The sequence below is a fragment of the Nymphalis io genome, chromosome 14 (genome assembly GCF_905147045.1).
Source record: "Nymphalis io chromosome 14, ilAglIoxx1.1, whole genome shotgun sequence".
Classification (NCBI taxonomy): domain Eukaryota; kingdom Metazoa; phylum Arthropoda; class Insecta; order Lepidoptera; family Nymphalidae; genus Nymphalis; species Nymphalis io.
Genome location: NC_065901.1, coordinates 10643886 through 10669664, shown reverse-complemented (window position 1 = coordinate 10669664; position 25779 = coordinate 10643886). Strand labels below are relative to the sequence as shown.

Here is a 25779-nt window from a genome sequence, read left to right as displayed (position 1 = left end):
ACATGTCTGATTGCCTTAGTCTGGTTGTAATTATCTATATAAGTATGTATTTACAAAAGAAAAGTAGTATATGTAGTATATCAGTTGTCTGGTTTCCGTAGTACAAGCTCTGCTTAGTTTGGGATCAGATGGTCGTGTTTGGATAATGTTCCAGGAAATTATAATCATGTTTAATGTAAATAGATAATATTATGGTGTGGCTTATTTTGACACAAAAAGTTACCTCCAGACAGAATTTTACGTAAGTTTCATATATTGATATAATATTGCTTATATTCTGTATATTATAAACGTGAAAGTTTGTATGGATGTTTGTTACTCTTTCTCGCAAAAACTACTGAATGTATTTTAATGAAACTTTACAAAATAATATAGCTCATACATCAGAATAACACACAGGCTATAATTTATACAGCTATTGATGAAATTGGCCAAAATATAACAATAAGTGTCACGAAAGTCGGAAAAAAATCTCCTATCTGCGAGCCATTCTGGCGTGCGCTGCGAAAACCGTAAGAGTTATACGAATATAATGTATGTTGGAAATATATCTCTTAAATAGTTCTACAAAAAAGTCCGCGACAGCATATATCTATCTGTTATGTATAAGCCATTATCGCTAAAATAGTGAATCGAAAATAAAATAAAATTTAATATTCATTTCTAAAATGCATATTTTGTATTAAAAAATTGATTCTTATCGAAACAAAAACTTTTATAACTTCTGATATTTCAAGTAGATAAACTTTGTCTTTTACACTATGTCATTTAGACAAATATTTTAAAAGTTACGACGATGACAATGTGAGCGTGCGCCGCGCGGTTCTGTGTGAGGGTAGACGTCGCTGATGGTTGTGTCTGTTTTGCGATATTCAAGGCCTTAGCGATTTGTTAAAGACGCATTATACCTTTATGCATTGTAATAGGTAGGTATTGGAAGTATTTTTGGTGGTTAGTTACACTTACAACAAGTTATTTAGTTTTTATTTAAATTACGTAGATAGACATTTGATTTTTTGTTTTGTTTATAATAAAAGCTAATTACAATAAAACGGCGAAACCGTTACTTAGTAAGTTTACTTTAAATATTAAACTTAAATCAATACTTTGTATATATATAATAAATCTGAAACTGATCGCTGTCTGTACATTGAAGATATATCAGTAAAACGATTACCGGGGGTCGTTCTCAAAGTAATAGAACCCAAAACAATGATTGTTAGAATTTTTGTCTGTGTATCTGTGCGTTTGTGCGAGCTAATCTTAGAAACGGTTGAACAGATTTAAGTGTGATCTTCACCCATGCATTATAGCTATCTTCATTTAAAATTTAGTGTTTGTTTTATGTTAATCGGTTTATAAATAATAGAGTTATGTCAATTACTGGTAGTAGGGCGTTGTGCAAGCTCGTCTGGATAGGTACCACCCACTCATCAGATATTCTACCGCAAAACAGCAGTACTTGATATTGTTGTGTTCCGGTTTGAAGGGTGAGTGAGCCAGTAATTACATGTACATTGTAATTACAATTACATGAGAGTGTAATTACAGGCACAAGGGACATAAAATCTTAGTTCCCAAGGTTGATGGCGCATTGGATATGTAAGCGATGGTTGACATTTCTTACAATGTCAATGTCTAAGGGCGCTGGTGACCACTTACCATCAGGTGGCCCATATGCTCGTCCGCCTTCCTATTCTACAAAAAAAAATTAAAAGAATCACGTTGAACTTTTATTCTATAAAATTGCTATAAAATAACTGTTCAGTTAAATTGGTTGAAATTTTGCTACCTGTAAATGATAGTCTGTAAAATGATGATGATTGAAAGTTTATAGGAACAAAACAAAGTTAAAAATGGACAGTTTCAGAGATTTAGTACTTCCAATGTAAGTTGAACTCAGATTTATACGATCAATCATATTAAATAGGGTTCAGCTTATACGGTTTACTCGGTTAACTCGCCCATGCGTAGATAAATGTCGATCTTTTAAGGTTAAACTATTAAAGTTAAGGTTATAACTCTTTGTACGGTAATCAAGTTTGTTCTAAGATAATGCATTATTTGTAAATTCGTTTTTATAAAATATTAATTCTTATGAAAGATATCGAGATTAGACCGAAAATAGACACAGACAGTTTTTATTACTTTTTATAGTTTTGACATATTATTACAACGGGTAGTTGAGTAGGTTGTTTGAAAGTACTCATACATACATACGTATTTATTTTCTTGAATAAATACTAATATCCTATGAAAATAAAACAAAAATGTTGTGTATACTGAAATATTATAAGTCTGCTCTTAGGGCGTGCTTTTTTTTTAAGTTATACGCGGGTGAAAACGAGGCCACAGTTAGTTAATATAATGATAAATATTGTAAAAAGCCGAGAATTAAAAAAAAAATAACCCGAAGTTGGCTTCTTACGTTAGCAGCATCTTTTTTTAGCTTGAGCCTTAGTAGAAGGGCTTATAAAATATAACCATAAATATAAACGGATGAGAGATATACGTAATATCATAGCACACATTTTCGTACCCTCAGCTATATCACTTCCAAAACGGAGAATTCCATCAATGGTAAATTTGTTACCGAGATTTCATGGCTCAGTAATTCGTTTAATTGGAACAATAATTAATACCTAGCTCAGGACTGTATTTTTCAACAATCTGTGTTTGTTTTTTGAAACATTAAAAAATTAGATTGATTAAGGTTAAGTACAAGAATATAAATTTGATGCAAAATTTTATATCTATTTATATTCAAAGGCTTCAAAGCTCGTGTTACGTATAATATTTCAATCAATCAATCAATCAATCAACAGCCAATCGTTGTCCACTGCTGAACATAGGCCTCTCCCAAGGTGCGCCAAAGCTCCCTGTCCTCCGCCTTCCGCATCCAGTTGGTGCCCGCCACCTTCCTAAGGTCGTCGGTCCACCTGGCTGGAGGGCGCCCTACGCTGCGCTTGCCGATTCGCGGTCTCCACTCTAGGACTCGTCTGCTCCAACGGCCATCGGTCCTACGACATACGTGACCAGCCCACTGCCACTTCAGCCTGCTAATTTTGCAAGCTATGTCGGTGACTCCGGTTCTTTTCCTGATAATCTCATTTCTGATCTTATCCTTCAAAGATACTCCGAGCATAGCTCGCTCCATAGCACGCGGAGCGACTTTGAAATGGCTCCTCTCAAAGTTTTCCTTTTCCTATTAAATGCACCAAAAAAATGTGAAATTTTAGTCGTATCGTACAGAAAATATGTTAATTACGTTTAACTTCTAAAACAACAATTAAACCATTATTTATTTATTTGTCAACACCAACAAGTAGTACAACAAATATATGCCAAAACTCATTATAATTATTTATGTAATTGCCTACTTTTGTACAGGTGTTCTAAAAATACTTGAAAATTGAAATATAAGTCAACATTGTAAAAACTAATCATTATAAAAAATGAACTGATAAAATGAAACAATTTAAAATTAATGAAAAATATTGACACAGTAGGGTTAGAGATTTATAGACAGTTTTTTGTCAATATATTAAGTTTAATTAAAAAAAAGAAAAACGATTCTGAATTTAAATACATAACTATGTAATTATCTAATTATCTTCGTCTTTAAATCGTAGTAGCCGATCGAAATTAAAAGCGTCTAGGTAAATAATGGTTAGCTTTAGGCTTAAAATGTAATATAATTGCCATAATATATAACATTCCACTATCAGAATATAAACATGGAAACTAAATATTTACCTATTCGTGTTTTTACATATTATACAAGTTATGAACAGAAATACTTTTTTGCAGTTGTAAGCTTTATATTATGTTTTCATGTATTGTATCCCTTGTTATCTGCACGTAGTCGTTTCACACTTCGAGAGATACGCTTGCAGTTTTAAATGAGACTGCAAAACGTAGCTCAGGGGAACTGGAGACAATATGTTGACTGCTATATTCTTTTACCAAAATTATCTTATTCATTTTTATCAATTTTGGTTTTATTAATCTTTTAGCAAGCATCGTTTGTAAGCACGACATCGCAAGGATATTTTATCTTTTAAGTTCTGGGCGTAGGGGTAATGGGTGGATTGAAACGAGAGCTACGTCATCTTTGCTGAGTGGAATAATTCCTTTTCCGATGCCGAAGGGCTAGTTTCCTTCTGTCAGACCAACCACGGAAGGCGACTACGGTCCTTCACGTCGCAAAGCGAGTAATCGTGGCGTGATTATTATTTATGTATGACTATAATTTGTAAACGGTAAACAGCAAAGAACTTATTTTTTACTAGAAAAAACGCAAGTATGTGAACAGACTTAATAACTAAACGCTGGTATTATATTGCCCCGTTTTTCACTCACACTCGGCGAAACATGAATTATTCTCAAACGCTATAATTTTCGTGTGTATTCTATACATGTACCTAACGGAAATTTAAAAATAAAAAAATATGTTATTGAAGTTATGGAGGACGAAATAATTTTTTGTAGGTATACAAAAATAAATAGGAATTGTTATATGACTTTTGGATGAAAATCTGCTACGTGACTAACAAAATAGCATTGGAGCGAGTCGTATACAGATTGGTGGTGGGTGGTGCAATAAGATCCAAACCTTCTTCTCTAGAGATAAATACGCCTTTGCGTAACAGTGGGACTTAAATAATCTGTTACTTTACTTTTTCTTTTCATGTTATAGGTAGGTGGACGGGTAAATGGGCGACCTGATCATAAAAGTTCAACATCGCCCATAGACATTATTGCTGTAAGAAATATTATCCATTCGTTACGTCACCAATGCGCCACCAACCTCGGGAACTAAGATGTTACGGCCCTTTCCTCAAAGTGACCACCACCAGTGAATTTTTATTTACATACAGACTTATGTATTATAAACGATCAAGAAATGTCCTGTTATATAAAATTTAAGAACATATTTTTTACTTCTATCTCTTAGTGTGCTTCTTTTGTAAAAGAACTAAATCGGTTTTACAAAAAAGTCTGTATCGAAGAGAAAACTCACTCTGCCGAACTTATCCCGAGAGTTTTATTGAGAAAATGAGTTTTTGTACTTTTTTTTCTGGTCGGAATGTTTCAGCACTTTAGTACAAGTTGTTAAGAGGTAAGTGTGTGCTTGAACAAGTAATAAAGAATTGTTCCCGTATAATAAAATAAGAAAATGTGTTTCGTATTTCAAAAACAAGAACTCATATAACATTTCTAAATATACTTCTTAACGTTAACTAATTTTACTTTGTTGGAGTTTACGATGTAAATCTATTTTTTTTTAAATATTACCGTTTAAATGAGTAGGAACAGCCTGTAAATTTTTCTTGTGTAAATGAAAATGTAAATGTGTAAGGCCTCCTCTCCCTTTTTGAGGAGAAGGTTTGGAGCTTATTCCACCACGCTGCTCCAATGCGGATTGGTGGAATACACATGTGGCAGAATTTCAGTTAAATTAGACATAGACACAGACATATGTAGGTTTCCTCGTGATATTTTCCTTCGCAATAAAGCACGAAATGAATTATAAGCACATATTAAGCACATAAAAATTCAGTGATGCTTGCCCGGGTTTGAACCCACGATCATCGGTTAAGATACAGGCGTTCTTACCAAATTGAAATTAAATTATTAAATGATATTATTTTATCTCTGATTCTTTGTATTTATAAGACGGTATGGTCAACTTAGGGTCATCACCGATATACAAGTGGAACACAACAATGCTCTTGCTGTTTGGCGGTAGAATATATGATGAGTGGGAGGTACTACCCAGACGGGCTTGCAAAAAGGTTGTTGATGCATTGGCGATGGCATTAGTTGGTGGTGGTCATTTACCAACAGGTAAGTTTGCCCATCCGCCTTTAAATATATTAATATATAATAGTAATTACAGGCACAAGGAACATAACATCTTAGTTCCCAAGGTTGGTGGCGCATTGGCGATGTAAGCGATGGTTAACATTTTTTACAATGCCAATATCTATGGGCGTTGGTGACCAATTACCATCAGGTGGCCCATAAGCTCGTCCGCCTACCTATACTATATAAAAAAAAACAAATTGTATTATTATTGAAGGACATATTATTGGTTGACAGGGTAGGTTAATAAAACTATCTAGTTTTATAGAAAGAGTAGTTTCGGCCCGCGGCTTCGTCCTTATGTAGAGGGAGGAGGAACGATATACGAATAGGAATAATAACGAATAGGAACCCTCTTCGGTACCCCTGTTACCGTGTATGCAAAATTGAATAATGAGCGGTTGAGTATTTACGTAACAAAGAAATAAGTAAACTTTCTTTTGCATTTATAATATTATTTAATTAATACTATTTTCACACTGACGTGACGTAAAGCTGCATATATTTCTGGAACTCTCCATCAACGTTAATATAAAATTCAAATAAACTTGAATAATGTATTGTGGTCTTTAAGATGAATACCTGTAAAGCACGATCGTTACGTGACGACACTTCTGCACACATAACTGATTACTTTAGCTTATTTAAATATTAATACGTGTTAGTATCTCGTGTGCTCGGAATTTGCCCAATTTTTTGTACACATCTGTTGTATTTTCGATTGATATTAATGCTATGCACCCGCTGCTGGGTCAGCGAACTCTATATAAGTAATAACGTCCTCCAGACCGATTTCGGGCACGGCGGCCAATCTCAAGAGAGATAAGCCAACTACGCAGGAGATATTATAGTGCACAAATGTGTGCACGAACACAGGTGCACACTCTATTCCCTAACTCTCATAATCCGATGGTACGGCAATCCGACACGACCGGAAAGAGTTCAGGCGCAGGACCAATGGCTTTATATGATTATATAATGATTACACACTTCCAACTTTCAGACTCCGGGCTGCTACTGAGAATTTTCTGACAGAGAAACCCAATAACTTTTTATTGACCCGTCCTGGGAATTGAACCAAGGACCTCCTGGTCCGTGGCCTTACCTCAAGCCACTAGACCAACGAGGCAGTCAAAGTCAATATAAGTACCAACATTTACACTGTGACAGATGGACAGACAAAAGTCCAATTAGTTTTTAATTAGGTTATAATATGAACAGCCCTGATTGAGTTCTACGAAAATATATGTAAAGGTTTGCTAGAATCACATAAAATGCAAAAATAAATGTATGTATATTTATGTATCCCAGTAAATGAAAATCAGTGCTAGCGAGAAAAAAACATGAAACTTTCCCGCCATAGCCGTCGCAACTATTTTGAAATCGGTCCCTGTATATGAAGCAAATATTTTGATAATGTATACTTCTTGCTAGGCTTTTTAGCATTATTCTTAATGCCAACATTACAACCACATTCTTTCTTCTTTCTAATATATATTGAACACGTGTTGATTATTTTTAAATTACGTTATTAATAAATTTTAAATGAAATGTCTTTTGAACAATGTTGATGCATACATTATTTTGTAGATTGTCAATAATGTGCTTTGAAATCAACTTAAAGTGTAAAATTTATTACCCTATGATTTATTGTTTTGAAAACAAAATATTTGATGTCTGTCTGTGAAATAATCGACCGGTTTTTGTTTTTTTTTTTTGTTCTACGGTTACCAGTAATAATTTTTAATCTGTAAAAGTAAGGATCGACGTGTCACAAATAAAAAAAAAAGCTTATAATTGTATAATTTTATTGTGTATATTGCGTAATGTGATTATTGATAATAACAAGATTCGAGACAAATATTATTTATTGATACAATTATTTTATTCTTATCTATAATATTACATAGTAATGTCATTTAAAACATATAGAGGACAAATAAACGTTGGGTTAAGGTAAGGTTGGGTAACGAGTTTGTAAACACATTATACGTCTAACTGATTATATTAAGGTGGACAGTTCGGTTCTTACAAAAGCATAGAAGATACTAGAAAACTCATAGAGCAACTATCAAGCTGCTATACTTTATACTATAAAATTAATAGATTCGGATTTTTTTTTCTAAAAGGTATTCGGTAGTCTTATTTTAAATATAAACTGAAACTAGTGTGAATTGTGTATCGTTAATTTAAAAAAAAAAACAGTAAAAATAATTGAGAGGCAGTCGAGGCCGGAAGGTTACTTTAGCTTTGAACAATTACCAAAAGTTAGAGATTTGTCTTGTTAATTAAACAAAATTTGTTTTTAAATAACAACACAAACCCGTCGAAGGGTAATACCCTTTGGATGGTAACGTGACACACAAGTATGAAGTCAAATTTGAAAGAGAGTATATTCGATAGGCTGTTCGGCCTTATCAAACTCGCCCGAATATAAATAGCAGTGGTTTATTTAAATACGCTGAATATCGAACATTTATCAGCCCATCTTTAATTTTACTATTTCGTAATATAATTTGTTTGTTTTTGATAATCATTTATATGCTACATAGTAACATATTTTGGCCCCATTCATTTGGACAATACAAACACATGCTTATTTACTAAAAAATACTGTTTTATAAATGTCAAATTCTTATCTATAAAAGGTATTTAAAATATATTTCTTTAATTCAACGAATTTATATGATACAGAAATTTTAATTTACTAAATATCCTTGTTTTTTTTTTACTCGCGGAAAAGATAAACTATTGTAGTAAATCATACAGCCATGTTTTTTTTAGTATCAAATCTAGTAATTCAAAAATAGCGTAAAACATATAAGGTTTTGTGCAGAAAAAATAAGTATTAAAAAAGTTTCTTAAAACTTTTGTAATAATTATTTGTAATTATAATTATTTGTAACTAAATAAATGCTATTAATTTAAACAATATTGTTTAGTAAAATATAAACAAACAATAATGTTTAGTAAAATGTTGTATAATTAAAATGCAAATTTAATATAATGATATCGGATTTGTTAAAGTTGGTTTGTTGTGAAGTAGGTATTTATAACTATTTATAAAAGTAATTATTTTTTTCAGATTGAGTACATAACTAAGTACATTTGATATGAAAATATTATTTCTAACTTACTTACACAGAGACAAAAACTTCATTAAACTTTTGAAATTCCATTGAAACGTTATGATATCCTTCGTAACGTTATAAAACCGTATCAATGTGTCTATGTTAGATGTTTATATATATTATAATAGGTAATAGGACCATGATCAGTTTCTTTAAGCTTACAATTAATTATCTACGGGTAGCCTTAAGGTCAATCGTATATTTAATCCATTATTAATCTATTCAATGTGTATTTTTGTGTGAAATTATGTTTTACATTCGAATTATAGTACATTTAACTTTACTATGAATGTTATTTAATTATAACATTAATTTGAAATATGTAATCTACATGATTACATGTTTTTATAGCATTAACATTATTTAAGGTTACCAGTTAAAAATATTCCGAATCGGAAGTATTTTTTATACAAAAAATCTGTATTATAAAACGTCTTCGCGACATAAAGTAGTTTACTCAAACGTTACATTTGATGACATTGAAATTTTATTGTCATCTCGGCCAAAGAAGCTTAACTTCGCGAATAAATGGCTTAATACTACATACTAAGAATATAATTCTTATTGTAATTATGCTTATTTTTAAAATGCATTTTGACACTTAGAAATTTAAATGAATATTAACAGTTTTAGAAAAAAAAGTTATCTGTCAAAGTTTTTTTTTTAATTTATACAGTCAGCTGAAAAAATGCCAATAATAATTTTATTAAACGTTATTCGAACTTCTATCACGTAAGAATCATAATAATATAGCAATAAGTTAGATTCAAGTAAGAGAGATTTAAGAAATCCTTTTGTCACACAGATATACATTGTATAGGAATTATTCGTTTATATTCTGTGATGACTTCAACTTTTAAGGAGTCGATATGGAATATGTGTCTTAAAAGAGGTCGAAATTTCAACGATTTTTGTCTTAAGATAATTGTACATAAGCTAATGGAAAACGGTAATGCAATCATTGTTTTATGAGTATATAATTTTAATTTATTAATATAATAAATCAGTTTACATGTATGACGTTCGCATTTATACGTTAAGTCATTAAAGTTTTATCTACTCAGGTTACATTACAAGAACTGTTGTTTTAAGTATTGAGACTTATTCATTATTATCAAAAGACGTAACATTGTATCCGTAATAAAGGATATATTGTGTCACAGTGGTATAATTCTGTGACCATTGTCAGTTTTATGACGAACGTAAAGAAAACATAAAAATGCCACTCAAAAACTTATTAAAAAGATACGCCTTGTAACTAAAGTAGTTAAACTAAACATTATAGGTTTTATGCAGTGGGTCTCGTGCTTTGATTATTTTATAAAAAAAAAAAACTATAAAAAGAGGTTTTAGTGAGTTCTGTATGGTTTGAACGTGTAATAAAGTCATGGTATTTGAAAGTGATACTTTTAGTGCATTATTTGAGTTAAATAGATTTGATAATAACAAATATACGATAATATACGAATATTTTTTTTTAAGTTTTTGAAATGCACAGAATATGATAGTTTATTTGCGATCATGTTTTATACATCTAAATTTTTTATAAAAAATACAATTTACAAGGACGCTTTCGGCCTTATTATATACAGAATGCTCATAAAGGCGCCGTTTATATTTTCTATGACGTGTCCGTTTTGCTTTTCATTCGAGATAGTTCTTCAGCCTCTTCGATTGTGTCGGGTAGCCTCATGTTTCTTGTTTCTGGCAGCATAATGACCAAGAGACTTGATAAGAAACACATAGCACCGAATATGACGGTTGGCATCGATCTGTGATATACCGACTGCAACAAAATTGTATGTATTAGTTGAGTGTTTGTGTTGTTTTGTTGACGTTACATACACTAAACATTTTTGTATACACATATTCTTATACCGTTATTTTTATAACTACCTATCTATCGTCGAAATTAGAAATATTTTTTGTGATTATTTTTCTTTGGTATTATTTCGAACAGATTTTGTTACTCATTTTTTATACCTTAATATTTTCGCATGTACAAGACGAGTGCGTACTAATACTTATATGTTTATTAAAATTTAAGATCTATAAAATAAGGCCCTATTTTATATTATATATTTGGCAATCTAATTCTGAAACTTAATTTTTTTTTTGTCTACAGTAACAGCTTGTAAATGTCCCACCGCTGGGCTAAGGCCTCTTCTCCCTTTTTGAGGAGAAGGTTTTGGAGCTTATTCCACCACGCTGCTCCAATGCGGGTTTTTTTGTCTATATTATATATATTATATTATATAATATTATGTCTGCCAGTGACTTTATTTGTATAATAACAAACATTTGAATTTAGAAAAAACTTATAAATATATTATGTATATATTATATCACAGAGTAAGGAACAAAGACAAGAGTCGACTTTAGTAAAGAATAAAACAAATATCCTATGATTAATTTCATTGTATTTAACATACGTAAGTATTAATAGTTTTAATGAAATGATTTCATGAAATTACGAATTATTAATCTTAAGAAGTATGCGCGTGAAGCTAATTCGTCCCGCATGCCATTAGTTATCGATAAAGTTTGTCGGATAATTAAAACGTAATTTAACTTACACTTAAAATAAACAATAATAGTATATATCCCACTGTTGGGCGTAAGCGTCTTGTTTTAAAGTGTAAGTTGGGTGTTTATTCCACTACACTGCTATTACTGTAGGCACTATTTTAATTAAATTGATTAGGTTAATGTTTTATCATTTAATGATTTTAGCTTAAAAGTGCACGTAATTATTTTTTCTTTTTAAATATCTCAAATTATTACAATTTTAAAGTTTATTTTTTAAATTAAAATTGCGTTCCATATTTAAATAATTTATCATTACAAATAATAATATAACACTTCAAAAGAACAACAGTCATACAACAACAACATTTTGTTTTTATATTAACTTAGAATGCGTTCCATATTTAAATAATTTGTCTTAGGAAATAACAAAAATCTTACCAGCAATGGCGTCAACGGTGCAATCAGTGATCCGATTCTTCCAGCCGTCGAGCACACGCTGATAAGGGTCTGCCTCATGTTGGTCGGGAACACTTCAGACACGTAGATGTACACGGAGCTGTACGTGAGAGTGACGCTCCACTTGCCAATGAGATATAGCGGGATGGACCACCAATCCGCTGTAAGAGCGAAAGAATTGTTGAAAGAAAATATTATTTATATGTTGGTATATTTATTTTATAAGCGGTTGATGTTTCTACAGAGTTTTGGAATTAAATTGCTTAAAGATTGCTTGCTTGGTACGTTTTAAATAAAATAGTATTTTTTTTTTAAATAAAGTGACTGGCAAATGAGTTACCACTGCCATTTCTTTCTACGCAACCAACCTTCGGAACTAAGATATTATGTCCTTATGAGTGGAGTTACAGACTCACTCACCCTTCAAACCGAAACACAAGCATATTATGTATGGCTGTTTGGCGTTAGAATGTGTCTAATTTCACTGAAATTCAGCCACATGTGTATTCCACCAACCCGCATTGGAGCAGCGTGATGGAATAAGCTCCAAACCTTCTCCTCAAAAAGGGAGAGGATGCCTTTAGGTCAGCAGTGGGACATTTACAGGCTGTTACGGTTACGGTTACGGCTAGAATGTGTGATGAGTTGGTGGTACCTACCCTGACGGGCTTATACAAAGCCACACCAAGTAAAACTGTTAGGAATAAGTCCAATTATTTAGTATAAAAAAATATCGTAGTATATTGTCTTTGGGATTATTTTATTTATACAGTACGCCAGAGGGCTATATGCCCGTATGCGGGAGCCACTTATATATAAAATATGTATTATTACATTATCGAGAATATAATATAAGTATGTGCTATATGCGCTTTGATTTGATTTTTATAATAACTCGTTGATGATGTAAATATGAAAATAATAATAATTATATCCTGGGACATTATTCACACACGCCCATCTGATCCCAAACTAAGCAAAGCTTGTTCTATGGAAACCAGACAACGGATATACTACACACACTTCTTTTCTTTTGTAAATACATACTTATATAGATAATTACACCCGGGCTCAGGACAAACAGACATGTTCATGCACACAAATGTCTGTCCTGGGTGGGAATCGAACCCACAACATTCGGCGTGAAAGGCAAGTGTCTACCAATCACGCCAACCGGCCTGTCGTGAAAAAAAGTAAGTTATAGCGTTTTAACGACAAGTTCTATGTCGAGTTCGTACATAATAACCCTGAAGCAATGATTTTTTCTGAATAAGAAGATATACGCCACAATGTATTAACGGCATTGCTTATTACCTTAACGACTGTGTTGTTCAACATTGATTTTGCTCTTTCTGTCATTATTCATTTGACATTCGAAAGAAGAAGACGGCAATAAATAATAATCCGCCAAATAACCTTTGTAAGTAAGGCCATTAACATATAACATATGAAGGCCTCGTTAGTTTAGTTGCTAGCTTATAAAACAAAATTGTTGTGCTTTTATCTCAAATCAGTGAGCAGTTTGCATGTTAGGAAAGCATGTAAGACAGTTGATCTCATAACTCTCTCCGATCGGTTCGCAGTTCCCTCGGGTTCTAAGGGTAAAATGTCAATTTTAACATAGTTAATATATTATATATTTCTTTCTTATTATATAAATATTATCATTATTGTTCTTAATAACATTGGTATGACTTTCCGATTACAATAATAGAGTTCCATATTTAAAAAAATAATTAAAAAACTAACATTTATTAAGCTGTATGTTTTTTTTTTATTATTATTACTTTCAATACATTACATAGTTCAGAAATTGTATCATCAGTCACTTTGAAGTATAATTTAAATGCTCTGAATATCACACGTGTTTTTTTATTACGAAATATAAAGTGGGTCATTGAAAAGACACGATTTTAAATGCGGTAAGGTTCGATATTCATGGTATTATTTAAAAAATAATTAATAAATAATTGAAAAAAAATCTACCACATAGTTTTTTTAATCAGAACTACAATAAAAAAAAACAGAATATACGAAAATAATCAGCCTGTGAAATAGTTATAGGTGCCAATGTGTTATATATCTAGTGGCTATGTCCTGGATTCAAACCCCAGGACGGGGAAACAAAAAGTTATTGGGTTTTTCTTTCGAAAAAGTTTTTTTTTTTTTATAGAATAGGAAGGCGGACGAGCATATGGACCACCTGATGCTAAGTGGTCACCAAACGCCCTTAGACATTGGCATTGTAAGAAATGTTAATTATCGCTTACATCACCAATGCGCCACCAACCTTGGGAACTAAGATGTTATGTCCCTTGTGCCTGTAATTACACTGGCTCACTCACCCTTCAAACCGGAACACAACAATACCAAGTACTGCTGTTTTGCGGTAGAATATCTGATGAGTGGTACCTACCCAGACGAGCTTGCACAAAGCTCTACCACCAGTTAAAAGTGTGTACACTCCCGAGCCTCGGACGTAAAGTCGTTGATCCTGCGCTTGAACTCTTTCCGGTCGTGTCGGATTGCCGTCCCATCGGATTACAAAGATTGTAACATGCTCTACGCAATTAGTCTCTCTTGAGATTGGCTACCATAACCGAAATAGATCAGGCGGACATCGGCACCATATATTAATAAATAAAAGCTAAGAGTTACGCACCTACTTATTGAACTGTTAGTATAATATTTATTTATTATTTATTAACTTATCTTAATTTATGATAGACGTGTTTCGTATCAAGTTATGCTGAAGCTTCTGGATGACAATGTTTTCGTTACGTCTTGGAGGTGGTTTGACGCGTTCCATGATTGTAGAAACCATAGTCTTTTTAATGTACAGATATCAGGGTTATTTTGAAAAAAAAAACTAAACAGTACTAGGATCTTTAGAAGTTGTCAATATTGATACTCTTGTGCATCGGGACACAGGTACAGGTATTGGTCCTGCAACTAATCTCTGCTCCGGTCGTATCGGATACGACGAGAGAATAGAGACTGCATCTGTCGCGTATATGCTGGTGCATTGCAATAATATGTCTTGATGTCAGTTGTCAAATCTCCCCACTTGAGAATCAGTCAGCAAAAGCACGCCAAATTTATTTTGATATGAACTCCACATATTATAATAATGATTTAAATATTATTATTTTTTTTAATTAAAAATTTAAATTAGTCAAAAATTTAACAGTTGGTACATTTGAAGTAAAATATGAGTTAGAGATGCGAGTATTTTTTTTTGTAATCGAATTAAAATTTGCATTCACATACTTAGAGCAATCATGCAGAACTCGATAAGGGATCATATTTAATATGTAATAAATTTTCAGTCTCACTAACAGACGTAAACACGACTTTTATGTGCGTAGTAAATATTTGAATAATTATTATTCTATGTATAAATTTTGACGACGTGACATTTTAATATTTTCATATATATTCACGCTAATGTTTGTAAATTATCCACGTGCAGTGTTAATTTGTATAAAAGAAACATTTCCTATTTCGTTTTAAGTTATCTTATCCATTTATCGATTCTTTTATCTTTTCAAAAGCGTGCAAAACGAAAGTAATATCACTATGTTTTATAGATAAAACTATTTAAGGCTTAAATTAAAATAAGCAGTCGGCAGACTAGCAAATGGGCCACCTGATGGGAAATGTAAATAATATTAAATATTATTTTGTTGCAGTCTGAGTGACGTCACAAGGATAGTCATCTATATGTTATAGAATGTATATTATATTTGACATAATATTATTAACGTGCTGCATTATCGAATTAGGACAACCTTGTCCTGTAATGATGTATGTAAAGTTTATATAAATAAATAATAACAATAAATTAATCACTTCGACGTCAAAGCGCCACCAACTTTGGGAGCTTATTTTCCTTGTGCTTATGCCTTCAAACCAGAAAACATCAATAATAATAATAATGTCCTCCAGAACGATTACAGCCACGGCGGGCAATCTCAAGAGAGATTAGCTAACTGCGCAGGAAATATTATAGTGCACAAGTGTGTGCGCAAGCACAGGTGCACTCTCTATCCCTTAGCTCTCATAATCCGATGGGATGGCAATCCGACACGACCGAAAAAAGTTCAGGCGTAGGACCAAAGGCTTTACGTGCTTTCCGAGGCGCAGGAACGTACACTGCTACTGAGAATTTTCTGACAGAAAAAACCAATTACTTTATTGGCCCGACCTGGGATTTGAACACAGGGCCTCCGGGATTGCGGCCTCACATCCAGCCACTAGACCAACGAGGCAACAATAATAACTATAGCTGTTAAGCGGTAGAATATGTGATAAGTTGGTACCTAAAGTGTTACACTACACTCGATTTCGAATATTGGATTAACAAAAAATATGTACTCACATCTCGGCAAAAAAGCGAACAGTAAGCTCGTTGCGGCGCACGTCAAATACGTAGTGATCATTGTCTTTTTCCGACCGTATTTATCCAACACGATAACGACCACGATGTACGCGGGTATTTCAACCAACACCACCAACATGAAGCTCACGTATTTATTACCACTCAACGACACCGAGTTTATCGAAAGACCGTAATAAACCAACGAACAAGTCAGCCAAAGAAACGAACATATCAATAATCTCTTCCAAATTATGCTTGAACGTAGCGCCTTTGAAAACTGTGACTTCTTATCGACCGTCTGATTATCTGATTTCAGTAACGGATCACTTAAAGAATCTAGTTCTAAATTCCGTGGGTCGAGGTTATTTATTTTTGCAGCTCGCTTTAGTGTTTTAATCGCTTGGTCTTTTTTCCCTTTGCTGAGCAGCCATCTTGCGCTTTCGTTCATGAACCAGACGTAGACTCCAACGATGATTGCGGGGCTGTACAGAATGAGGATGTAGGTTCTCCAGTTGTTAACGAACCAGGCCAGCATGGCGATAAGAACGACGCCGACGACGAATGTCATATTGCACATGGCTGATACAATCACCCGTTGTTTGAGGCCGACCAGCTCTACCGCTGTGAAGGAAAAACGATATAAATTTTTGTACGCTTTATAAATTGTTTTTTCCCGATTTTGCAACTAATTTTCAAGGTTAAAATGTACCCAAGGACATATACAATTGGGGATAAAAAGTCTGGGAGAATTTTACCAATATGTTTTTTAATTAGAAACAAGAAAATTGATATAATATAGGATAAATTGAATCAATTGCAAAAAAAATTAAATCCATTCTCAAGAGGAGTTTTATAGGAGATAAAAAGTTTCGATCGAATTTCGTCATACTGTCTTTTATAAAACATAAAAATGTTAAAACATGTCCTTTTATTTAGAGAAAGTCGCTGTCAACAACATACACGTAGCTTAGCTAACTTACTTAGCCGGTTTTAACCGCACATATTTAATCATATTAGATAAAGATCAGAATTAAATTAAAAAAATTAGTTCCCATACAAACTGCGACACGCAAGAGGGCAAGTTTGTTATAAATAGCGAAGAAATAGAACCCAAAGACTATTATGTAGATTAGTTGACAAATATTTGTTATACCATAATATCGGAAGCATTTAACACATAATCAAATATCAAATAAAGTCAACGCCATTTAAGGATTCGTACAAATGATTTGTCACACAGTAAAAATTAGTACATACCAAAAACGTATGCAGATGGATATAATCCACCTCCGAAGCCAGCTTCCAAGAAGTGCAAGGTCAAATATGATAGATATCCTGGAGCGAATGCCCTCGCTATTCCAAATATGAAACTGGCCGTAGCTGCCATGCCAACAGCAACTCTGCGACCAAATCTATCAGATATAGCTCCAGTCACAAGCATTGCTGCGAACATGCCGGAATTGTGCACTGTTCCAACGAGTGCTCTTTTCCATTCTTGACAGCCTAAATTAAACTGAAAAAATAATAATTACAAAATCTTCTCAAATTTGGAAATTACTTATTATTTATAAATGTTAATCTAAAATTTTATTTCGTTTGTTTTTATTATCGGTATCCAGTTTTTACTGGTTTATTGATAAGCAAACTAATTGGTAATAGAACTATGTGCAAGCCAGCTGGGTAGATACTCGTTATACCCACACATCAATGATTATACCGCCAAACAGCAATATATGTATTGATATATGAGGTGATTACAGGTATAAAGGCCATAATAGCTTAGTTCCTTTGTTTGTTAGCACATTGACGGTGAATGTAATGATTAATATTTCTCTTCAATGTCTAGGAGCGGTGGTGATCAGATACAATCAATCCGTCTAAATACCCGTATTAAATTTATAAACTTATAGTAAGTTTTCAAGATGTGTATATATTTTTAACCTAATTACCTCTTCGACTAGGGACTGACTCTGTTCATATATATAGGCATCACAAGGCATGGTTTCATTGGAGAACTGTTCAGGCGTACATTGGAAATCCGTGACGTTTAACGGTACGTATCGTTTGCAGGAATCCGGTCGATCCTTTTCTTTATTTTTTGGTATTGCGTATTCAACCCAAGAAGTGTCATTGTATCTTCCATCACAGCCAAACACTTTGCATCTGAGAGAGAGAAAAAATCATTGAACATGTTATTGTGCGGCAATGACAATAATCATTTTCATTCTTACTAATATGCATCAAAGCTGGTGCTTATTATCATCGATGACTTCGATTTAGTTTTATATTAATCCTCGTGTCTCCACATTTGACGGATTGTGTCGTGGCCATAATTTATTTTATATATATTTATAAGTCAAATAAAGGATTCGAAATTAACGATAAAACATGGCGAGGGAGCCTGTACGTATTGATTCCTGCCACTGACATATCACACAACCATTCTCTTTAAGAGGACAGGAGGTTTTTTCCCAGCATAAAGACATTTTCGGCCTGTTATTTTATTATATCCGGTCGTCTTCCCACGGGTAGAATAAGGGTCTGTATAAATCGTTTATATCGTAATATAATATACGAGTAAAAATAACTCAATTGGTTTACTTGTCGTATGTCAGTAAATTTCCAGATTTTTTTTCCGACAACTTCAACAATACACCAAAACATTCCTCGTGTATCTCTGTCCATTAGTGAATATTGTAAAAAAAACCTTTCGGTGGTTTTTGAGTTCATCGCGTTTAGACAGACGCGGCTGGGGTACTTTGTTTTATAATATGTAGCGATTAAACGGTAAAATGTTAAGCGTAAAACCCGGACTGTTAATCACAAGACAAAGGTGAATCTATAGTAAAATTATAAATGCGAAAGTAGCTCTGTCTATCTGTTACGCTTTCACGGTTAAGCAACTGAATTGATTTTAATGAAATTTGGTATGAAATAAGCTTGAATGCCATGTAAATACATATGCTAATTTTTTATACCAAACAAAAAGCGCGGGCAAAATCTAGTACATGACATAACTATAGTAATTGAAGATTAGAAAGTATATCTATAAAATAAGACGGTATATCTTCATGTATCGATTTTCTGAGCATGCATCTCGCCGATAACATGATTGCCTCATTGCTATTTATCAGATAGCTAACAGCCAAGAATAATCATATCCGATTAGAAAATCTGTTTTAATCTAAACGTGATTATTGAATTAGTTGATAATTATAGCTTAAATTACGTTATTTGTGGATGGGTAGAATAGTTTGTACTGTGTTTTTTTTTCAACTAAAGAACCTCTTAAAGTGTCTTCGAATAAAAAATTGGTTTAAAAATGATTCGGTAACAAATGACAACGGATTGGCTATAAAATATTTTACTAAAATATTATTAGTGTGTTTTTTACTAAAATATTGTTAGCCAGCCAGCCTACCCAGCGAGCTACAATAAACATCATATTTCCCTTTATATTAACACTAAAAATAATTACTTTGTGTGGTATAAACATACTAAATATAAAAAACACACACACTTCGTACAAAATAATAATCATATAACATTTAATTAATTTATGTATATTTAAAATTTTATACATTTAAGTTTTACTAAGATATAAATGGGCCGAGATGGCCCAGTGGTAAGAACGCGTGAATCCTAACCGAAGATCGAGGATTCAAACCCGGGCAAGCACCATTAAACTTTTTATGTGTTTAATTTGTGATTATCTTTTTTGTGATATCTCGTGCTTGACGGTGACGGAAAACATCGTGAGGAAACCTGCATGTATCTAATTTCACTGAAATTCTGCCACATGTGTATTCCTCCACCAATCCACATTGGAGCAACGTGGTGGAATAAGCTCTTAAACCGCCTCTTCAATATAATATAAATATGCCTTCAATTTTTAAATATGTTTTTATTGTTTTTTTTAATAATCTGACTGGCTGGTGAGATTGAAAAAAATACGGCGTATAAATAATTTTAAAGTTCTACATATTTCTTTCTGTATAGAGAATTGTTTCGTAACTATTGATAGCAGTAGTAAAGTGATTACCTGTACGTCTGTTCCTGCGCTTCGAAGATGAATCCGCATTCGTAGAAACTGCTCAGTAGTACCGGGAACAGGAGAAGCACGAAATTCAATAGATTGTAACGTCCGTACGGTCGCAGGCTCTCGAGTACTGAGTCTAGATTGATTTCTTTCCTCTGTTCCATTTCTTTTGTGGATTTTCTGCAAATTGATTGTCGGATTATTTCGGTGGATTGCGTTCGGTGGAATCCGAAAGCTGTAATGAATATGTCGTTTGCGGTCGCGGTTTCGGTGTATTTAGACATACTGGTATTAACAGCATAGCGTTATAAGAGCTATAAATATATTAACGGACATAATTATTTTAAGTAAAGTAATGCTTCCCTCTTTTATGGGAGATTAAGAGCTTATTTCAATGCTTCATCACACAAACTAACACAAATTAAGCACGTTAAATATCAGTAATGCTTGTCCGGGTTTGATCCCGCTTTCTTCGATTGAGATTCACATGTTTAAACCACTGGGTCATTTCGGCTAATATATATTTTTTTAAAGAATAGGAAGTTGTAATAAATGTTAACCATCGCTTAAATCACCAATGCGCCACCAACCTTGCGAACTAAGATGTTGTGCCTGTAATTACACTGGCTCACTCACCCTTCAAACCGGAACACAACAATACCAAGTACTGCTGTTTTGCGGTAGATATGTGTGGTACCTACCCAGAACAGAATTTAAATAGCTTAGTGGTAGATCACTTGGTGGTAGGTGTGCAAGTGTCTGGGTACTACTGACTTATCAACTATAACTAAGATAAAAATGATAACTATGTTAAAATAAAAAACTATTATATTAAAAAATATGTATATGCAAAGAACGTGACTTTTCTATAGCGTATTTATCTTTTATTAATCTAATTATACTTGTGTATTCTCATTAATTTATTTTGGAACGAGAACTGTTCCGCGGTTTTACTCGCTTTTAATTTGTATTATTCATCCTAAAACCTAATATTACCGGAAGTGTTTACCTGCCCGTATACACGGCACGGCTAAGATTATGACACTTATGAAATGAGTGCATTTCAAATTTATATTTAATTTAAACTTTACATTTTATCTTACAATTTAAATAATTTAATAAAAAAAATATATTCAACACAAGAATATAAAATAAAATAGGAGTAGATTGAGTGAGCGGTCGGTGTTACCCATTTAGATTGACTTACACAAAGTCCTTAAACCTTAATAAACTTAAACTTTAAAAACATTAAAGTCGTTAACAATACAATGTTTGTACTGGTGGTAGAGCTTTGTGCAAGCTCGTCTGGGTAGGTACCACCCACTCATCAGATATTCTACCGCAAAACAGCAGTACTTGTTATTGTTGTGTTCCGGTTTGAAGGATGAGTGAGCCAGTGTAATTACAGGTACAAGGGACATAAAATCTTTGTTCCCAAGGTTGGTGGCGCATTGGCTATGTAAGCGATGGTTGACATTTCTTACAATGCCAATGTCTAAGGGCGTTTGGTGACCACTTACCATCAGGTGGCCCATATGCTCGTCCGCCTTCCTATTCTATATAAAAAAAAAATGTTTGATTAAGGGTTTGGGAGGAATTTGTATTGCAATGTACATCTTAGTTCATAGTTTTGTAAGACCTTAATTACGTAATAATAGTAATTAAGATTAAAGGGTTAACTAGTTCAAGTAATTACGGGCTCAATTCTTTAATTGACCTTTTAATCTCACAAAGGGTGACGTCCAATGACCACTAGATTAATGGACATTTGCGAATTAAATATGTTTTAATAAATTTAATTTGTTTTTGCGTACAAATTCACAAATCATACTTAATGTATATAAAATAATAAGATTAAACCTGATTTAATTCTTTTCTAAGCTTTCTAGGGGTGTTACATTTATCCTATACATTTTTTTTAACAATCCATTTTGATGTTGTGTGGTAGTTATATGGGACTCCATATAACTACCGACATATTTTGACAAGTCTAAACGTTTTTAAATTCGGAGGGTTGTTCTCTATTTTTCGTCACTCTGTGATTTATATTGGAGTTTTGTCTTGCGACGCAATATGCGCGCGGTCGCAGTCTCGGTATATTTGTACATACTATGTCGGTCGGTTGGATGGTATAGAAAAGTGATAAAGTTTGCGCCATAAAGAGAATAAATAATGACATCGACTCCGTAACAATTTCAGGATAATGAAATTCTCATTCAATTAAATTCAAGATTTTTGCGTCAAATTGGCTATTTTTAACACACAAAACAATTATTTATTACAGGGCAATGACGTTTAATCTGCAAAAAGAGATACCACTTTAATAATCGTGCCCATAAATGGCTCACTGCTTGGCTAAGACCTCTTTACACTTGACGGAGAAGGTTTGAAGCTCATTCCACCATGCTGCTCCAATACAGGTGACAAAATTTCAGTGAAATTAGACACATGCAGGTTTCCTCACGATGTTCTTCGTCGAGCACGAGATGATATGATGATAATTACATGAGATGAACGATGCAACGAGCAAATACGGATAAAACCGCGGCTTTTAACCGGGCTTATGTTTTTTTACCTGTTTCATTTAGTTTGCCATACTGAATCACATTTATGGTTACTCGCTCTACATATGTGTTTTAATCCCCTGGTACTCCACCAAGTTAGGAGCTGGCAGTGTTATATTCTCTGGCTTTAAAAAGCACATGAAAGCCTACATCTCTACTCCCTCTTATCGGTTCGTATTATTGTCGTTCAGTCAGGTAAAGGTATAGTAAACATAGTCACAGATAAAAACAATTTGAATAATGTCATTTGCTATTTCTGTTTTAATGAATATTTAGTTTTCGAATTCAAATAACCTTGTTTTTTACACACACATGATTTTCAGTATCGATTAGTTTTTAAATTGTTTGATTAAATTCGAAAAAAAATATCACCATTTTAATAATATATGTTTTTATTTACCAGAGTCCAATAAACTTTCGTCACAACCAAGGTTTACGTTCGAAGGTCGTGTCGAATGTATGCGAATGAAAACGTAATAAATATAAATATATATCTATATATTTATATAGCGTAAAGAATTTCATTGCGTTCGAGATTACAAGTTGAAGGTAGACTTTCTATGTATAGATTTTTTAATATAATGTATCAATAAAAGTTTTTTTTTATATAATTATAATTTATTTAGTGAATAATTATTTATTGGGATGCATTGATGACATGAAATGTCTGTATGGTACGACCTCTTTGCACTCTATCTCAAAAATTGTGGATCCGATAAAAAAACTGAGGATTTTTTTATTCTACATTTTTATATTAAATATATATAATATTTTTGGTATCGATGACGTTGACTCAGATCATAGACGCAGACACGAGATTTTATGAGACTTTTTAAACGATTTGTGATATGCAAAGACAAATGTTTATAAAAATTATTAGTTTATGTTTCATTACGAAGTTGACACTTATTTGACTGTATGATAAAGTCAACCTATTTTTTCTGTTAATTAAACATTCATTCATCCGACCGCTTTTATATACAAGGAAAACGATACATACAGTATATATAAATAATGTATTGTTATTTCTATTACACATACATGATATAATCGACGTGCACGTAGAATTTAAATGTAGTTTGACATTATTAAAATCATATCAAATGTAGGATTTGATATGAATTCATATAATATCTATTAACTAAATTATTGTTTTATGACGGTTGGCTGATTGACTTCGCCTTATATACTATAGTGCAAAAATGTATGCGCAAAGTCATGCAATCCCTATTCTATCATTTTCTTAGTCTGATGATGATGGTCAGGTTATGTTGTTAGAGAGAGATCAGGCGAATGACTACGCTCTGTTCGACGCTTAAGGCTGCCTACTCTCTAACTTAAGAATGCTACGGATATTTTTTTGTAGAAAAACCTTTTTATTCCTTATTTGAAGTCATTGTCAGCAGCCGAACAAACTACTCATTAGGCAAATGAGGTAATGTATATCTGGAATATTTTATATTATAAGCTTAGCAAGACAGATAATATTTCGCTAATTTCTCTATAAATATATGGATAAGACATATGTCCATAGATTAGAAATTTGACACGCATTTATTTCGACTTAACAGTACAGTAACAGCCTGATAATGTCCCACTGCTGGGCTAAGGCCTCCTCTCCATTTTGAGGAGAAGGTTTAGAGCTTATTCCACCACGCTGCTCCAATGCGGGTTGGTAGAATACACATGTGACATAATTTCAATGAAATTAGACACATGCAGGTTTCCTCACGATGTTTTCCTTCACCGTCAAGCACGAGATGAATTTTAATCACAAATTAAGCACATGAAAATTCAGTGGTGCTTACCCGGGTTCGAACCCACGATCATCGGTTAAGATTCACGCGTTCTAACCACTAGGCCATATCGACTTAACAAGTAAAACAAATTTCATATACAAGATTTTTTTAAATTATTATATATTTTTTTAGTCACAATATTTTATATAAATATTAGCTGCACCTTGCGGTTTCTCTTTGTGGACACAAACTCAAGCATTCAAATATTAAAAAATAGCCTCCTTTTAAAGAACTAAAATATCTTAACATTATACCAGATATAAAGTTTTATATAAAATAGATGACAGTTGTTTGTAAGTAATAATAAGTTCTATTAACTTATATAATTCTCATTATCTTTCAACTTTTCATTGAAATATTAGAAATTTTTCATTTACATAAATTAATAAAATTCATTTAAATTTGACAAAACTGACTTTACGGTACACTATAAATATTGGAGAAAATATCAACGGCGACTTTTGTGGTTCGGAATGCAGATTCTATAAGTACCGGAAAGATAATATAATCTAAATTTTTTATTTAATTTATTAACCATATTACAAGTAAAAGTTACAACTTTAAATAGTTATCACATTGCGCTAATCTCAATTTACAAAGATATTTGAGGGGGTTGCATACGCTCGATAAATTATAAAAAAAAAGAAATAATTTTATACATGGATTTTTTTGAAAATAAAAAGCTTTTTTCTGCTTTCTTTATTGAATTTAAGGACTTTTGTCCTACACAAGCACGTCAGTCCCATTAAAATAATGTGTGAATGTCGTTTAACTTAAAGTTTTGGTATGTACTCTGAATAATAAAAAAACGTTTCAGGATGTTTCTTAGTTTGTTTAGTACTTATTATTTATAAAATATCTTCTTGTAATATGTGATCGGTCAAACGATGCCAAAGTCAATTTATCAAAACAGATAAACAAATATCAATTTTTATTTAAAATATTATGATCTTTAAAAAAAATACATCAATAATCTCGTTAACAAAGTCACAGATATTCTTTTAATAAATAT

The 25779-nt window shown here is 32.7% G+C and overlaps 1 protein-coding gene across 1 annotated transcript in view; it reads right to left on the bottom strand.

The window, feature by feature from the left end:
• Window positions 1-8849: 8849 nt before the first annotated feature.
• Window positions 8850-25779, bottom strand: part of LOC126773235 (organic cation transporter protein-like) — a 32854-nt gene continuing 15924 nt past the window's right edge. Inside the window, exons 2-7 of the mRNA XM_050493997.1 lie at window positions 20408-20584; window positions 18315-18528; window positions 17623-17878; window positions 16366-16986; window positions 11967-12145; window positions 8850-10785 (exon numbers count right to left, since the gene is read on the bottom strand). Coding sequence (XP_050349954.1) covers window positions 10621-10785; window positions 11967-12145; window positions 16366-16986; window positions 17623-17878; window positions 18315-18528; window positions 20408-20568 — 1596 coding nt within the window. The 5' untranslated portion in view covers window positions 20569-20584 and the 3' untranslated portion in view covers window positions 8850-10620. The remainder of the gene's footprint in view (window positions 10786-11966; window positions 12146-16365; window positions 16987-17622; window positions 17879-18314; window positions 18529-20407; window positions 20585-25779) is intronic.